At 42.0% G+C, this 14,881-nt stretch overlaps 1 protein-coding gene across 6 annotated transcripts in view; it reads right to left on the reverse strand.

Moving 5' to 3' along the window:
* Nucleotides 1–419: 419 nt before the first annotated feature.
* DPY19L3 (dpy-19 like C-mannosyltransferase 3) overlaps nucleotides 420–14,881 on the reverse strand; it is a 37,965-nt gene continuing 23,503 nt past the window's right edge. For 5 of the 6 annotated variants that reach the window (XM_083625888.1, XM_083625889.1, XM_083625890.1 and 2 more), the window contains 5 exons: nucleotides 14,382–14,438; nucleotides 11,495–11,577; nucleotides 5,838–5,970; nucleotides 4,576–4,734; nucleotides 420–3,750 (listed from right to left, as the gene is read on the reverse strand). In XM_083625888.1, the coding sequence (XP_083482014.1) occupies nucleotides 3,580–3,750; nucleotides 4,576–4,734; nucleotides 5,838–5,970; nucleotides 11,495–11,577; nucleotides 14,382–14,438 (603 nt within the window). In that variant the 3' untranslated portion in view covers nucleotides 420–3,579. The remainder of the gene's footprint in view (nucleotides 3,751–4,575; nucleotides 4,735–5,837; nucleotides 5,971–11,494; nucleotides 11,578–14,381; nucleotides 14,439–14,881) is intronic. The other variant, XM_083625893.1, reaches the window with a different exon arrangement.

Below are 14,881 nucleotides of genomic sequence, written 5' to 3' on the forward strand. Positions count from 1 at the left end.
AACAAAAACCATTTGGCACCAAGCATCTCAGAGGCTATTCCTGATGCCTACAACATTCCCACAAAACCAAGCCACCCAGACCCCTGAAATTGCTTTGCAGGTATCAGGCACATTACAAAGAAAAGGAAATTTCCCTTTTAACACCCTTAATGCAGCTCCATCATTCCAATGACCCAAGTAGCAGCTCTCTCTCTCTCTCTCTCTCTCCTTCTCCACTGACCATGTCCCTCTTAAGGTCACACTAAGCCCACCAGAGAGTTCTGTGCAACCCAAAAACTTGCATCCAGTATTTTAGTTGGCCCAATAAAAAAGATTGCCTTCTCACACTGTTTTGTTATAGTCAAGGTCAGATTTGGCTTGGTCGGGGGGTGGGGTGGGGTGGGGTGGGACAACTGACAGCTCCAGTTTTTTTTATAAAAAAAGCTTGCATTTCTAAGATGGCAATATTTGATCATACATATTTGGTAATAAAAAATGTGACGCGAAAATACTGAAACAGTGCATGGGCCAGTGTTCTTCTTTTTTAAAAAAGATAGCAGTGCCATCGGAAATCTTGCTGGGGAAGCTGAAATTAAGCAGCAGGTACTAGAGTGGTGAGCTGCCAGCACCTCAAGTGCCCACCTGGCCATGCCCCCGTTTTGCATATACCATGACAGTGGCGTCTGCAGCAGCCGCAATAAGACCTCAGAACCACATGCCGGCTGTCATATCTCTGCCTGCTCCTCCACACTGGCCGAGCTTAAGGCTTAAAATAACATGAGGCCTGATATACTGTGGCTGTGTGGGCTGCTTGGGAGACAGGTGCATAATGTTCTGGGCAAAGTGGCCCTGAGCGCCTGCATCCTCAGCTGATTATGCCCACTGCCTCTAAAGGACAGGGCAACCTTATCTCACTCCACCGTGCCTGGGATGTGCTTATCCTGAATTAGCATGCAGCATTACCAGCGAGGAATCTGCTGACCCAGGCTCCCAGCAAGATCAGGCACACATCACTACAGGCTTAATTAAAGTTTTACTACTTATTAGAATGTTTTATTATTGTATTATGTTGAAGCGGCAGTGGGCTCCAACCTCATTAAGGGAAACAGAGTAGGAATTATTCAGGGGCTTTGCTTCCTCACTAAAAAAAATAATAAAAAATAAATAAAAAATCCTGCATGGCTCACCTCCAGGTTTGATTTAAGTGTGAGCTGATTAAAGTCTGCTTTCCTTTTGGTGGTGGTGGGATGAAAGCGCAGAAGGATCCTGTGTGTTATTTAATGAATACTTGCGCCTAAATGTAAAATTATTTTGTGTGAGGGTGACAGAACCGTATCTAGCCCTGCAGTAATTTACCAAGGAACAACTGCAGAGGGGAAAAGTGTTTAAATCATTGGGAACTGGAACATAGCTCAGTTGGGGAACTTTAATCTCATTACACATCTTGATTTAATTAAATGTGGGGGAGGCTAGCTGAAGCTCTGCAAGTTTCTCATCGTTAGGGATTAATTGCAACAATTTTCTTACGTGAACTATTTGAGCAGGCCAAATATGCTTCCTATTGATGTTTTTCCAGAGGCACTTGATTACCATCAAATTTTGCACCAGAAGTGAACACTGGCCATTATTACACCAGGGAAAAAATGAAGTTAACGGGAGATGGATTGTGGCCTTGCCCAACTCCCATTCATTTGAATGGGACTTTGAAGTTAATAAAGATTGTGCCTACAGCTGCCAAGTTACTTGTTAATGACTGGGAAAGTTCTACTTCCAAACCAACCCTGCCGTTAAGTCTCATATAAAAATGTTAAAATTAGCTTTAAAAACATCACAGTGACTTTTTTTAATAAAAAAAGCACAGCATTATAAAGTTGATAGTCTTCATAAAAGTACAAAAATGTGAAATCTATTTGCTTCAACATAAGGAACATGATTCATGGGGTTGTTGTTTTTTGTCCAAGTAAGGAGGGGAAAAACATTGAAGGGGGAGGGAGGATCTTTGAGAGGAAACGGTTCGTGTAAGTACTTGTCACATACAATAAAGCAAAAATCTCCCTTAAAGCACAATATATCCTACCACTTTTAATAACGAAGCTCATGACAGTGTTTCTCTTGGGTTTGGTATTCTTACTTAAAAAGACACACTTAGAAGGGGGGTGGGAGAACAGAATACAGTAATTGAACATTGTAATATGCAGGAGGGGACACGGGGGGGGCATTTTGCTTGTTTGTAAAAGCTCCTCTGGAAGGACGCCACAACATGCTACATTATCAAAAGAAAAACGAAGAAACCCAACATGCTCCAGTCTTCGAAGTTTGAAAACCACACACAAAAATCAGTCATCAAGTGTGGAACCACAGGTAAAACAAGCAGCCACCAAACATTACAAATGGAATGCTGAGCAACAAGTGTTTGAAAGTCAAGAGAGCTTGAGAAGTACCATACAACGAGGAAGGGGAGCAATGTTCAAATGACGGACGCAAGCCTTTTGCTGGACTATGGTCTTCAGCAACAGCACTCACACAAAGCCCAGAGCTTTGCTTTGGGGCAGATCAACCTGCAGCAAAAATTAAGGACCCGGTGTTGGATGAGCAATGGCACAAAGACAATGCTGTGGCAAGAACAGCATAGCTGTCCCTGCTGGGGAAAACCCTCACTTTTTAGTCCCTGCTAAGAGCAAAACTGTACGCAGGGATGTTCTTGGGTTACTTTGCCCTTAGCTGCACAGTGGCTGCTAAGAGACTGGCAGCTCCATCCTTGTCAGCAGAGGGCCAAGTATCCTCAGAGCTGTGCTGTCTGAGAGAGAAGCAAGGGAGAGCAGGGAGTGCGTGTGAAGGGAAGGTTACCAAAAGCATTGCATTGCTGATGGCTATTACAAAGCTCACATCTGGGTCCTAGCATTAGAAAAGGAAAAGGTCACTGGTATATACACCCTAAGCACTTTGGCAGCAAAGCTCTGGGATCCGGGTTGAGGGCTGAGACATCAGAAGATTAGTCCTTGATGCTTAAGCAACTATGGAAAAAGCACCAAGAAAAATCTGGAGAAACTACTCCCAAGTAAATGTTTTTGGATTGGTGTTCCCAAGCACCCTAAGGAAAATAACTGAAGAAGCAGCAACAAGACACTAATGGTACCAACAGGATCATGTTAGCAAGCCAGAACCCTGAGCAGACTCCCCTAGATTAGCAGTAGATGGAAAGACACAACAGCTGGTCCACAGAGGTCCTGGGTAAGTATGCTTTGAGTGCAATGCAGGTGAGACTAAGTCTCAGACTCCACCCCCCTTCTCTGTATGTTGAGCATTGTTTTCATGGGGGATGTGCCATCGTGCTTCACAAAAGAGTCACTCCCACATGACGTCAGGGTGGAGCTTGCACCACACCACTTGTACAGCGTCTGCACCACAGCCCTTTCTGAACCAGCCTTCTGTAGTCTAGAAAAGCTTTCTGGACACATAAAAACATTATCAGCACAAACCCTTTCTAATGATCACAGTAATTAAAAGGTAAAACACTTAACCCAGTGTACAATGATTCCACCCCGCCCCATGAACCGTTTCTGTAAACTCTTGGCATGAGCTGCTGCGGTCACAGCAAAGCTACGTAGTCTTTTTATGTCTAGCGAGCTTGTAAACATGGAACGTTTTGTTCTGAAATACTTTAGCAAAATACATTGTGTATGAAGGCAGGTCTCGTTTGATTTCCTCACAGAAGCGAGGATGTGGCGAATGTTTTAAATCAGGATCATTCTCCCCAGGACCATCCATGGTCTGTAACAGAAATTACAAGGTTGTTCAAACATCTTCTTGTTGCCACATTCTAAAACAATGAGCTGATCTCTTAATGCAATACAAAGGAAACACACTAAGCTGTACAAGCACCAGGTGCCATTGTATAATCAGAGAAAAGCCCACAGGTGCCTACACACCATATACCTAAAAAGCACACTCACCTCACACACCCAGCAAAGAATCCTGTAGTTTGTTACAAACTGCAGTTTGTTAAGGGTGCTGGGAATTGTGGCTGTGTGAGAGGCAAACTAGAGTTCCCTAGATTCTTTGGAGGAAAAATGTGCTTTCAGTGTATGGCACGTTGTACTTTACTGTTGTACTTTACTTGATTCAATCCTATATTAATTCACATGGGCAATCCTAACACCTGACCACAGATTACAGCACAATTCTAACTATGTCTACTCAGAAGTTAGTCCAGCAGAATTCAATGGGGCTTACTCACAGACAAGTTGGATTAGAATTGCAGCCTTCTTTATAAACTCCAAACAGAACATAAATGCTAGACTTCCCAGTGACATAATAGCCCTGCTATCTGGTTCATAGTACATTTCACACTATGTTTGCTGTGTATTTAAGGCAAGACAGCCAATCAAGACACCATCCAGTTACTGTTGGTACAATTCCCATCATCCCTAACCATTTGCCAGGCTGTTTTGTGGCTGATGGGAGTTGGAGTCTAACAACATCTGGAGTGCACCGTGTTGGCTACAAAGCCACAGGGTGTTACAGGGAGAGATGATCCTGTGCCAGAGTTCCTGCAAATACTGTAATGCAAACAGGAAGGCAGGCTCCGGTACTTACGTGGCCATTTGCTATGTCCAGAAGATCACGCAGCCGACAGCCCCTGCTGTGTCTTCTTTCATAACAAATACTGTCCTCCAGGATCACAAAGTCAGTCCCAAAAGATCTGAGGATCCTGTGGACTTCTTCAGGAGATCTTTTTGCATACACCTGATAAACCTAGAAACAGTGTAATTTAATTAGAATTGTGATTCCCACGCCCATTTCCGCCATTTCTTTATTGCTTGAAGTTGGGGGAAAAAAAGACAACTCAAGAGGAGCATAAGACAGAGATTTATGAAATAACGTGGAGAAATTTGACAGTCCCCTGCACCTGTCCCATAATACTAGAATTCAGGGTCATCCACTGAAATTGGATGGAGGTATATTTCAGAACACACAAAAGGAAGAACACACGCAACACAAAATTGAAGTATGAAATTCACTGTGCCAAGATATGGTAACAGTCACTGGCTTAGATAGCTTTAAAAGACGAATTCGTGAAGAAGTCTGTCAATTAGTCATGATGGGGCCCTCTGTATTCAGTGAAAGTATACCATGGAATACGACTTGATGGCAGGTAACAGCAGGAACTGGCTTGCAGCCTTGATGGCTGCTTGTGGACTTCCTGGGAGCACCCTGCTAATTATTGTGGGAAATAAGACACTGGGCAAGATAGATCTTTTGTCTGGCTTAGTGTGGCTCTTTTGCATTGACTAAAATAGAGATATGGATAAGAAATGGGTACAAGAAAAAGACCAAAGTATCTGAATGCACAACTTCTGAAATATAAAGGAAGGGAATACTCTCTACAAGATTGCTACCTAAGTTACCAGCAGTACCTTAAATCTGGCTCAGCATCAAGTTTGTGTTTGGGATGGGATGTCAAACTTAGCCTTCTAGCACCAGCTATGGCTTCCGGACCAGACCTAATGGCAGCACTGCATAGAGCGCACTCAGTAATTAAGTCTTGAGGTTCTCAATACCAGATTATGTTAGGTCCAGGTGCAGTTGCTGTTGGTGTGTTGATTACAAGTTGGGCCTTATGTGACAATGGTGGATCAAGGAGAACCTCCAAACAGTGCATCTGTTCCCTCAGAGAACAGTTTTGGTAATACTGATTTCGTTTTAATCACTGCTGAGTGCCTTGCAATGAATGTTTGACTTGGGCCAGGTGTTGGTGGGAGATAATGGAGCTTCCTTTAGCTACACCCATTAATAACTTTATGCCAGGCCTGACCAATGGCTCAGCTGTAAGGACCTGCTGAGAAGGTCTCCCTTACCTGTTTTGTTCTTTCTCTCAGGCTCTTGTCCTCATAGTGGGGGTGATTTGTTAAAATCCTTCCTGTACACAGCTTGACGCCTGCTAAGAGCTGCATGCTTCCAGCAATCACTGACTTCTTGGGGGTGTTAGACCTGGGCAAATATTAAGAACAACTTTACTATCATATGTGTATAACTGTACAGCTAAAGGTTAAACTGTATACTTCGTAATATAGGCAAGAGAAATTCCTATATTCTCACATCTGCTTGCAAAACAGCTACATTTGGTTGCCAGAATTTTGTTTTAAATTAATTAGTTCTTAGACAATGTGATTTATGTGTGTGTGTCTGTGTGCTGATCTAGTTAAAGAAAGAGACAAGGGATGTAAAACCCCCAGTCCTTTTCAAAAGGACCTGAACAGCTTTCTCAAGCAAGTGCCCCCGAGACTGATGGAAGGAATATCACTTTAGTGTGTTTTATCTGGCAACTCTCTTTGCAACTGGAGTGAAAGATGAAGAAGCAGTCAAGGACTGAGAGTTGGCAATTACATACCCAAAGTTGCAGATTTTGTCCCCATTGGAGGCAGACTTAGGCCTTGTGGGGCTCTAGAGGGGACCAGCTCTACACACACACCTGCAACTCCCTCAAGCCCCATGTCTTTTGACCAGCCCTCATTTTGGGGTTTTAGGATAGGCTTAAGAATTAAGGCAACAGTCGATGCAGGTAAGAATTAGGTCAACCATCCTAGTAAAAGCCCACTTCAGATTGCAGCCATGCAATTCAGAAGGTCAAAAGCATCTTGCTTATGAAAAGCTAGTTTGTAGGGAAAAGGCCTTTAAAACACTCATCCTGAAGTAATACAATCCCAGGCTGGCTGTACTGTAATCATAGGTAATAAGAGAAATCAGATGCCCATGTTGTTATTGCTACCTCTTTGAAGCTATACACTTTAACAAACAAAGAGAAGAGATCATTTCAAGAAAGCTGGAAAGCTGCCAACATGTACATTTCTCTACACTTAACTATGTGTACCTGCCGAAGTTATTGCACATTATTTAAGCTCTCACTTAATTTTCCATTAAATTCTCTGATCAAACTTTGAATATGTTAAGAGACAACCATAAATGTTTGCTATATCCCCAAAGGAGAAAACTTGTAGCAACGATGCAAGACATACCACAGGGCTGCTTTAAAACTTCTTACAAGGCCAAGCAAATCTCATATACAGACAGCAGAGTTAATATTTTTTAGCAAGCCATTTAAACTTTTGATGAAAAAAGAAAACTGTCAGTTTCTCTTTGACTTCTAAAGCCAGCTTCTTTTGAAAAATCTCTTTGCTCCGGTTTAATATTTTATAATTACATTTAAAATATTCAAAGTCACAAATACCACGAAGCGAGGTGGTCTCAGCATATGAATCGGCAGAAGAACTTAATGTGATGCGTGTGCGTAATCATCTCTCTCCATTAGCCCAAGTTGGGAGATGAATTCCAGACAGGTCTCAAGCTGAGACCTCAACCATCTGAGCTGGAAGAAACTCTGCCAAGGGCCAATGCAGCACCGTTGAAAAGTCAGATTGAAAGAGGACCCTTAGGTCGACCCATGCACTTCCTATGTCTCTTGCAATATGAGAGATCTGGGACCTCATGCATGGTAAGTATTCTGGGACTTTTAAAAAATCATTTAATTATTTAATTTATAATCTTTCCACCCTGCTTAAAGATCTCTTAATGCCAGAAATAATGAAACTGAATCACAAAACTAAGCATAATCAAATTAAATAGCCAGCAGCAATAAATAGCAAAAGATGGGCATCGTTCAAGATAAGCCCCAGGAAAACAGCAACAATTTGATGCGTAACAAGGTTAACAGTGATGAGATCAGACAGGGTCACCAGTGAATAGGCATCACCACTGAGAAGGCCTAACCTCTGAAGGCAGAGACACCCAGAGCAGGACCTTGGCTGATGACCTAAGCAATCAGGATCACCAAACAGCCAGTGTTTTACTGGTCCAAGCAGTAAAAGTCAATTCTATGTGGGAACCAGCACTTGGAGCTGAAAACCCAGCTGACTTCTGACTCTGCCAGTCATCAACCACGACCCCTGTCAGGTTTTGCCTAGTTCTATCCAGAGCCGGGCACATTCTTCCTGACTTGTCAGATTCTGCCATGGCTCCACTGGTGGCGATTTCACCAGCATTTTGAAAATGAGATGAGGTCTACAAATTCAACTGGGGTGCTTCAGTAGAAGGAAGAAAAGAGGAGCCAGGATTCACCTGTGCTTCTTCCCTTGGATCTCTTTAATGGTTATTTACTACAAATAAGTGGCAGAAATGTAGAGTAATTCTCCCAGGGAATGACCACAAGAGGGGGACAATTAGCCAGCATGGTCTTAGGCACATTGCAAAGAGGAACACCGAATTCCTCTGCTCTTATTGCCCAATGCAGCTGCTAAAAAACTCAGCCTGAATCTTACACAGCTAATGTCTTCAAAGGCCCAAATGACACTTTTCCATTATGGAAAAACGAAGCAATTTTTACAAATGTCTGAACAAATGATGTATAAAATGAAAGGATAATTTGTTTTTATAGGTTTCTGCCAAGCTCCATAACCAGGCTGCCCAACCTGCAAACAATTTATTCTGCAAGAAATGTCACTAAATAATGACAAGGACTTACAGGTCAAACTGATTTACATTATGTAATTTAAATGTCATTCCAAGCGGACCTGATGGCATTTTGAACAAATAATCTCATTTATTTTTGAAGCTCTAAGCTTCAACAAGTTAATTACTGCTGAACTAATGGGGTAAACTGAGCACTATAATACAAAATGGGAACCTCTGCTTTATCTACACTTTTAAGAATTATAGGATTACTACAAAATAACTCATTTACAACAGAAAGCTTTAATGGGAATTACAGGGCTCCATGTACGATTTTGGAGGAAGGTGGGTGGAAAGAACCCTGCTTAAGATTCTAGGAAAATTCAAAGCAAAAAGCCATGCTTAAAGAGGAAGATTTATTTGATGGTCAAATCAGAAGAGATAAATTATGAACATTTTATGCACATTTTGAGCTCCTCCACTTTAGAGCTTAGTGCTGCAAATAATGTATCTACAAGACACTTCTAAATGCAATATTAGAAATGTCAGAACTTTGAGACTTCTAGAGAATTAGGATGGCCGCTGATGCAGCTTCAAGGAGTAAAGTAACAAAGAACAGGAAGCACTTTTTAGAAAAGCCAATTTTTATGGGGGTTAGAGGTTTGACTGAGTGCTGCCCAGCCACACACCCCTACTTTGTTCCTCATCAGAGCATAACCTATCAATTTTAGTTCCATTAGCCCAAACGAAAGGATGCAGCATACACCTGCTTCTTCTGGTTGATGCTGAAGGCACCTTTATGCTATATTTCCCTTTTTTTAAAAAAGCAGCTGTTTTGTGCAAAACTGCTCTTGCACAAAACAGTTGTATTAAAAATAAAACTGTCCCCTCAGGAAGAACCAGCAGATACAGAAGGCATTTGTTCCTTCACTGGACAAAATGATGCTTATTTCCAATTGCTGCACACTGGGGGCACGTTTGCAGAACATAAATCAACCTCTTTTTTGTGTTTGTTTTTTAATATGAAGGTTTGGCAAGACTGCTCTTGCACAAAACCTCTGTATAAAAACAATAATTTAAAAATACAAACAGTAATCCACAGCCAAACACGAATTGGGAATGGAGGTACATTTGCAGATCATAAATCAATCTTTTAATTGTTTTATTTAAGTTTTTAATTCAGAGCTTTTGTGCAAGAGCAGTGTTGTGCAAAACCTCCATAATACATTACACACACACACACACAGAGAGAGAGAGAGAGAGAGAGAGAGAGAGAGAGAGAGAGAGAGGAACTGACAGTTACAACATGAACTGGGAGGTAAAGGAGATAGGAATATGGAAGCAAGGTGGTCAAGGGTCCTTAGGCTCCAGTCCACTACTGTACAAGAACGGGAATAAAACATGATGTACAGCATGCAGCACAATTCACTGTATACTGAATAGTGCGCCCCCTTTCTGATAAACACCTTCTTAAGAAAGCCTGATGGTCCGTAATGATAAATTTGGCTTTCAAAACCTTTCTGAGGTAGAAAACTGCAAGCGAAAACAAAACAAAAAAAAGTTATCCTATGCAGAAAACCCTGAATGAGATGAAGTTCAGCTGAACTTTTAAAGGGGCCAAATGAATAATGACTGAATCATTTCTGACACCGGGAGCTTACAAGGCAAGAACATATCAGTCCCAGTTTCAGGTGCAAGGCATAAATTGGTTGTCGACTGCTGTTAATGCAAAAGTAATTAACTTCTCCTTACGTGCATAACATTCGCTCTTTGACACAATAAATTCCAAGTAGCAAACAACAAAAAAAGTGTCTGTCATGATTTAAAAGGAAAAGAGGATAAGCAGCAGTTTAGTATTCTCTGCTCTGGGCTTGTGTGAAAAATTGCTCTCATTGCAACCAGTCAAATCCAGTTTGTGGCTGAAACCAAAGCCCCATGTATATTTTATGTATAAATCTATATATAAAACACTGCATATTGTACTCCAGAGACTAGGGCTATCAAACATTTAGCATCTCTTAATACAGAAGTGGTACTAAAGACCCCTGGCTGGTGAACATTAGTCATGAGAACATGTCAATATGGTAGCAAAGGGATGGAGATGACTTTGGTCTGCATTCACAATGGTGGTGAAGATTTATATTACCTATTTACTCATGAATAATTACACTGTCTGTTAACCCTACCCCCCCAAAAAAGAGGGGGAAAAGGTAAAAAAAGAAGCAGCAATGCAGTGCTGCAAGAGGCAAACATATCCCGCTAACTGACAAAGTCTTCCACCCCTGCAGCACCACTTTTTATAGAGGAAACTACAGGTCAAGGATAAACGAAACAGGGGGCCCACAGGTCACATCCAGTCATGTCTTGTGGTCTCCAAATGCCTCTCTGGTGCCAGGTTGGGGGCCATTTCTAACATAGCAGTTGGGGTGGGGGAAGGACTGGACTCTCCAAGCCAAGGTGCAGGTGGGCTGAAGGCCCCCCCCTTCTGATGCTTCATAATGGCATCAACTCCAGGAAGCCTTGCTGGAATGGGTACAGCTCCCCAGCCCACCCAATCTGAATAACATGTTAGGTACTTCCTCCCAGCACGCAGTGAGAGGACTCCAGAGGTCTCATTTCAGAAAATGAGGACACATCACTTAAGCACCTGTGAAAATCCTCTGCAGTATCTTTTCTTTGTACTGGAAGTGGTGCCTACCATGTTGTTTAGTTGTGGAGGGCAAGAGATAAGTAGCGCTTGACCCATCTGGGAAGGTTCTTGAGACAGCTGCTACCATGCAGTGGAGTGTGTAGGCTCAAGCCTCCAAACACCTTGCCTGGGAGATTCCAGCCACCCATGATGATGAAGCTGGCCATCAACGTTCTAGCCAAAAACTGTAAGAAGTTGCTGCAGTCAAGAGGAATTGTGCAGAGATTGCAACGAAATCACTAACCACAGGCCAAAAGCTACGTTGCCTGCTTTCTGGAACTGGTCAATATAGGTCACTGATGGAACCAGAGAGCAGCAACACTAAGAACATCAGCTAACTCTAAAGAGCGTCTAATTTAAATAAAGTAAAAATCCTCTTACTTAATCCAGTTCATCAGCTCCACTGTGTCTGGGTCATAGAATTCCCTCAGCTCCGACAGCTCAGCCATCACACCAGGCCAGAACTAGAAGAAAAACCACACGGGGGGGGGGGGGTACAGAGAATAATCCACATGTCAAATACTGGGATGGAGCTCAATTCTTTAGCAGTTAGAAATGGCTGCTTTTAGAGAATGAGTGGGAAAACCTGACTGATGTCCCAGTCACAGGAAGAAGCAGGTCTTTTGCTCTGCTCAGCAGCAGCTGCCTTGTGTTTTAAAACATTACAAATGGGAACGGTATGGACTAAAGCAGGCCTACACATAGAACAGTAAGCTGGGAGGCTGCAGCAAGATGTACTGCAGGTGAAGATGATGTTCTATTCATTGTGTCCAAAAACAGATGTCACAAATCACCAGCCACTTGAAGGAAAAGTGATTTTCCATTACAGCAAGTGACAGGACAACCCCTCCTCCCACCCCAAAAAATGAACTAATTTTGAAACCTTCCCCCTCCTCACTGGCTGCTTTGTTTACGGAAAGCATGGTGGCAAGAGGGAGGTCAGTGGGGGATGTTTCACCCACTTCCTTGCCCCTCGCTTTTCACCCTCAGAAGCCATGTTTCTCCCCGTGAGGTTCCAGGTGTGCGTTTGCAAGGGCAAAAGCATGTCCAGAATGTCACATAGAGAAAGGAGATGGTTGGAATGTGTGTTTGTATGGCAGCAGGAAAACAGGGAGCAGGGAAAGGGTTAAACAAACAGCCACAGTGGAAGTTGAACAAATAAATATTTCAAGCAATGTATCTGGACTTACAGCAACCACATGTCTCTAAAGAAGCTTTCATTAGCTTATTCGAGATTAGGTTATAATCTCCCCCCAAAACCACCACACGTTTGGGAGGAGGGAAGCTAATGCATATTTTGCTTGGGAAAAAAATGTATCCACAGAAGATAGTTCAACCTAGTTACTGAAAACAAGATGCTACTTACAAAAAGTTTCAGGACATAGCTAACTGGAACTGCTTGTGCAAAAACTGGAGGGGATTCAGGGAGTGTAGAGAGAGGTTTTGATGATTTGAGCGGTCTTCTGCCTCTGCCTCAATGGGAAGGTGATGCAGAGGGGAACCCACAGGCAGGTGACAGAAAGGGCACCCAGTGCCCCAGGTTCTACGCACGTTGCTTTGATGTGCATAAAAAGATGACTGAGCTGGTCAGATTTGATCACCAGTTGGAAGGGGTCTGGGTAGGACTAAATTGAGGCATACCCTTCTGTCTCCCCCAGCAGAGCTGATTAAGGCTGTCAGAGCTGACAGCACTAGTTGGTTTGCTTATTGAGAAGAGAGAGGGCAACCTTTGCACTCATCAGCCAGTATGAAGCCTGGTGCTGCATGACATAATCTTTAGAGATCTATGCATAAAAGTTGGTATCTGCCACCATTTGCTTTCAAGCGAGAGCTAAAAATAAAAAAGACACATCTTGCAGCAGTTTCTATTTTTAAAAGTGTAGTGAAGTAAAACACCAATCAGTAAAGAGTACTACAGTGAACATTTGTTGCTTTAAAAATGGCTCATACGTAGCAAACAGAGTATATTTGCAACGAGCCTTTCAACTGAGTACAGTAGTACCTCAGGTTACATACGCTTCAGGTTACAGACTCCGCTAACCCAACTTTTATATATCATTTATATACCACCTTCCCACCAAAGCACACAAGGAGATTTACCATTTTAAAATACTAAAACTAATAAATGACATAAAATGTAAAGGTGGCCTGGAGTTAGGAAAGAGGGCAGTCTGACTGGAAAAGTTGTCTTTAGGGCAAAACCTTCACAAGGTGGCTTACAGCAATTAATAAATACAACATATCAAACAACTAAAACAGGAGCAACTGAAACAATGTCAAATAAGGATAAAAGGCTGAGTTTTTAAAAAGTGGTACTTAAAAGCCACCAATGAGGCTCTAAATGAACCTTGTGTGGGAGGGAACTTGCAAAGATGTGGGTCCACCACTGAAAAGGCCTATCCATGGTACCTGGCAATCTGATGGTTCTTCGCAGTAAGCCAGAGTGCAGGTCCTTGGGACCAGTCTCTGGGCCCAGACAAAGCTAATAAAGGTGCCCCATTTTATGATGTCAACAGAATGTGGTTTTCAGTTTCACTTTTATGAAAGTGTAACTTGTAAATGCCAGATCTGCAAAAATGTACTGTTCAAAGGAGGTAACAGGGTTTAACTGGACCAACTATACAGAATATATTATCACAGGTCTCCTTCCACAGGCATAAAGAAAATGCCATTCAGCTAGAGAGTCAGGTTGGTTATGAATACTATTATTTTCACAGCTCTTTTTCAGGTTATGTCTTCATTGACAGAAATTATTGTATAAGGAAGTGTGACTTCATATATTTAAAAAAACCTCAGCAAAGAAATCAGGGAGCTGACGGGTGGTTTGATTTCCTGATATATGAGATGAGTGGAAAATATTCCTAGTGTAACATAATTCACATAAATGATTTTCTCATGTACATAGGTAAGAACGTAAGAGTAGCCTGCTGGATCAGACCAATGGTCCACCTAATCCAGCATCCTGTTCTCACAGTGGCCAACCAGATGCCTGTGGGAAACTAGCCTATACTTGACAGTGTGAAGGAAAGTTAATGTGAGCAGGGTGTGGTACACATGGCAATCTGGCAGCCGTCTCTGGTGCAGCCATGATCAAGGAATCTACTTCTGTGCATACCATTGGTTGACTGTGACCTTTCTCCGCATGGCAGTATATCTCTCATGGACAAATGTAACAGGGAGAAATGGCCCTTAGTGGCTGAGGAATTTTCCTTATTTTCTAAAAGTAATTTTTCTTAAAAGAAAGATACAGACTAACAAAGAACCCTACCTTGTAACAAAGATACAGTAATATGAGTACTGGTGTCAGATATCTAATCACAGATACCTAGGCAGAAAACAACAACAATTACATTTACTGAAATAAAACACCGTCAATGAATGATCAACAAATTTTGAAAACAAAGACAACAGGAGCTGCTTCACAAATTGCATTTTTAGGTCGAAGAGCCTCTTTGTGTTAGCAATTTCCGTCTCTAAAAGTAATTCCATTAAGAACTTTAACAAAATACTGTGTATTAATTTAGCTTCTGTGAAGCACAAAATATTGTATTGGGCTATATGTGAAAAATTATATACTGTTGTCACTTTGGTTTTTCATGAAAAGTGTTATTTTTAAAAAAATGCATTCCATAGCTTCTGCAACATCACCATCTAGTGGACTTAAATAGAATTCCTTTAATATGTTACACTCCCAAAATGCACCCTGGATTCCAGATTAAACCGTATATAAATCTAAACACTTTCCCTCCAGCATACTGCAAATCTGTT

The sequence above is a fragment of the Podarcis filfolensis genome (genome assembly GCF_964270895.1).
Source record: "Podarcis filfolensis genome assembly, chromosome: 8".
Lineage (NCBI taxonomy): Eukaryota > Metazoa > Chordata > Lepidosauria > Squamata > Lacertidae > Podarcis > Podarcis filfolensis.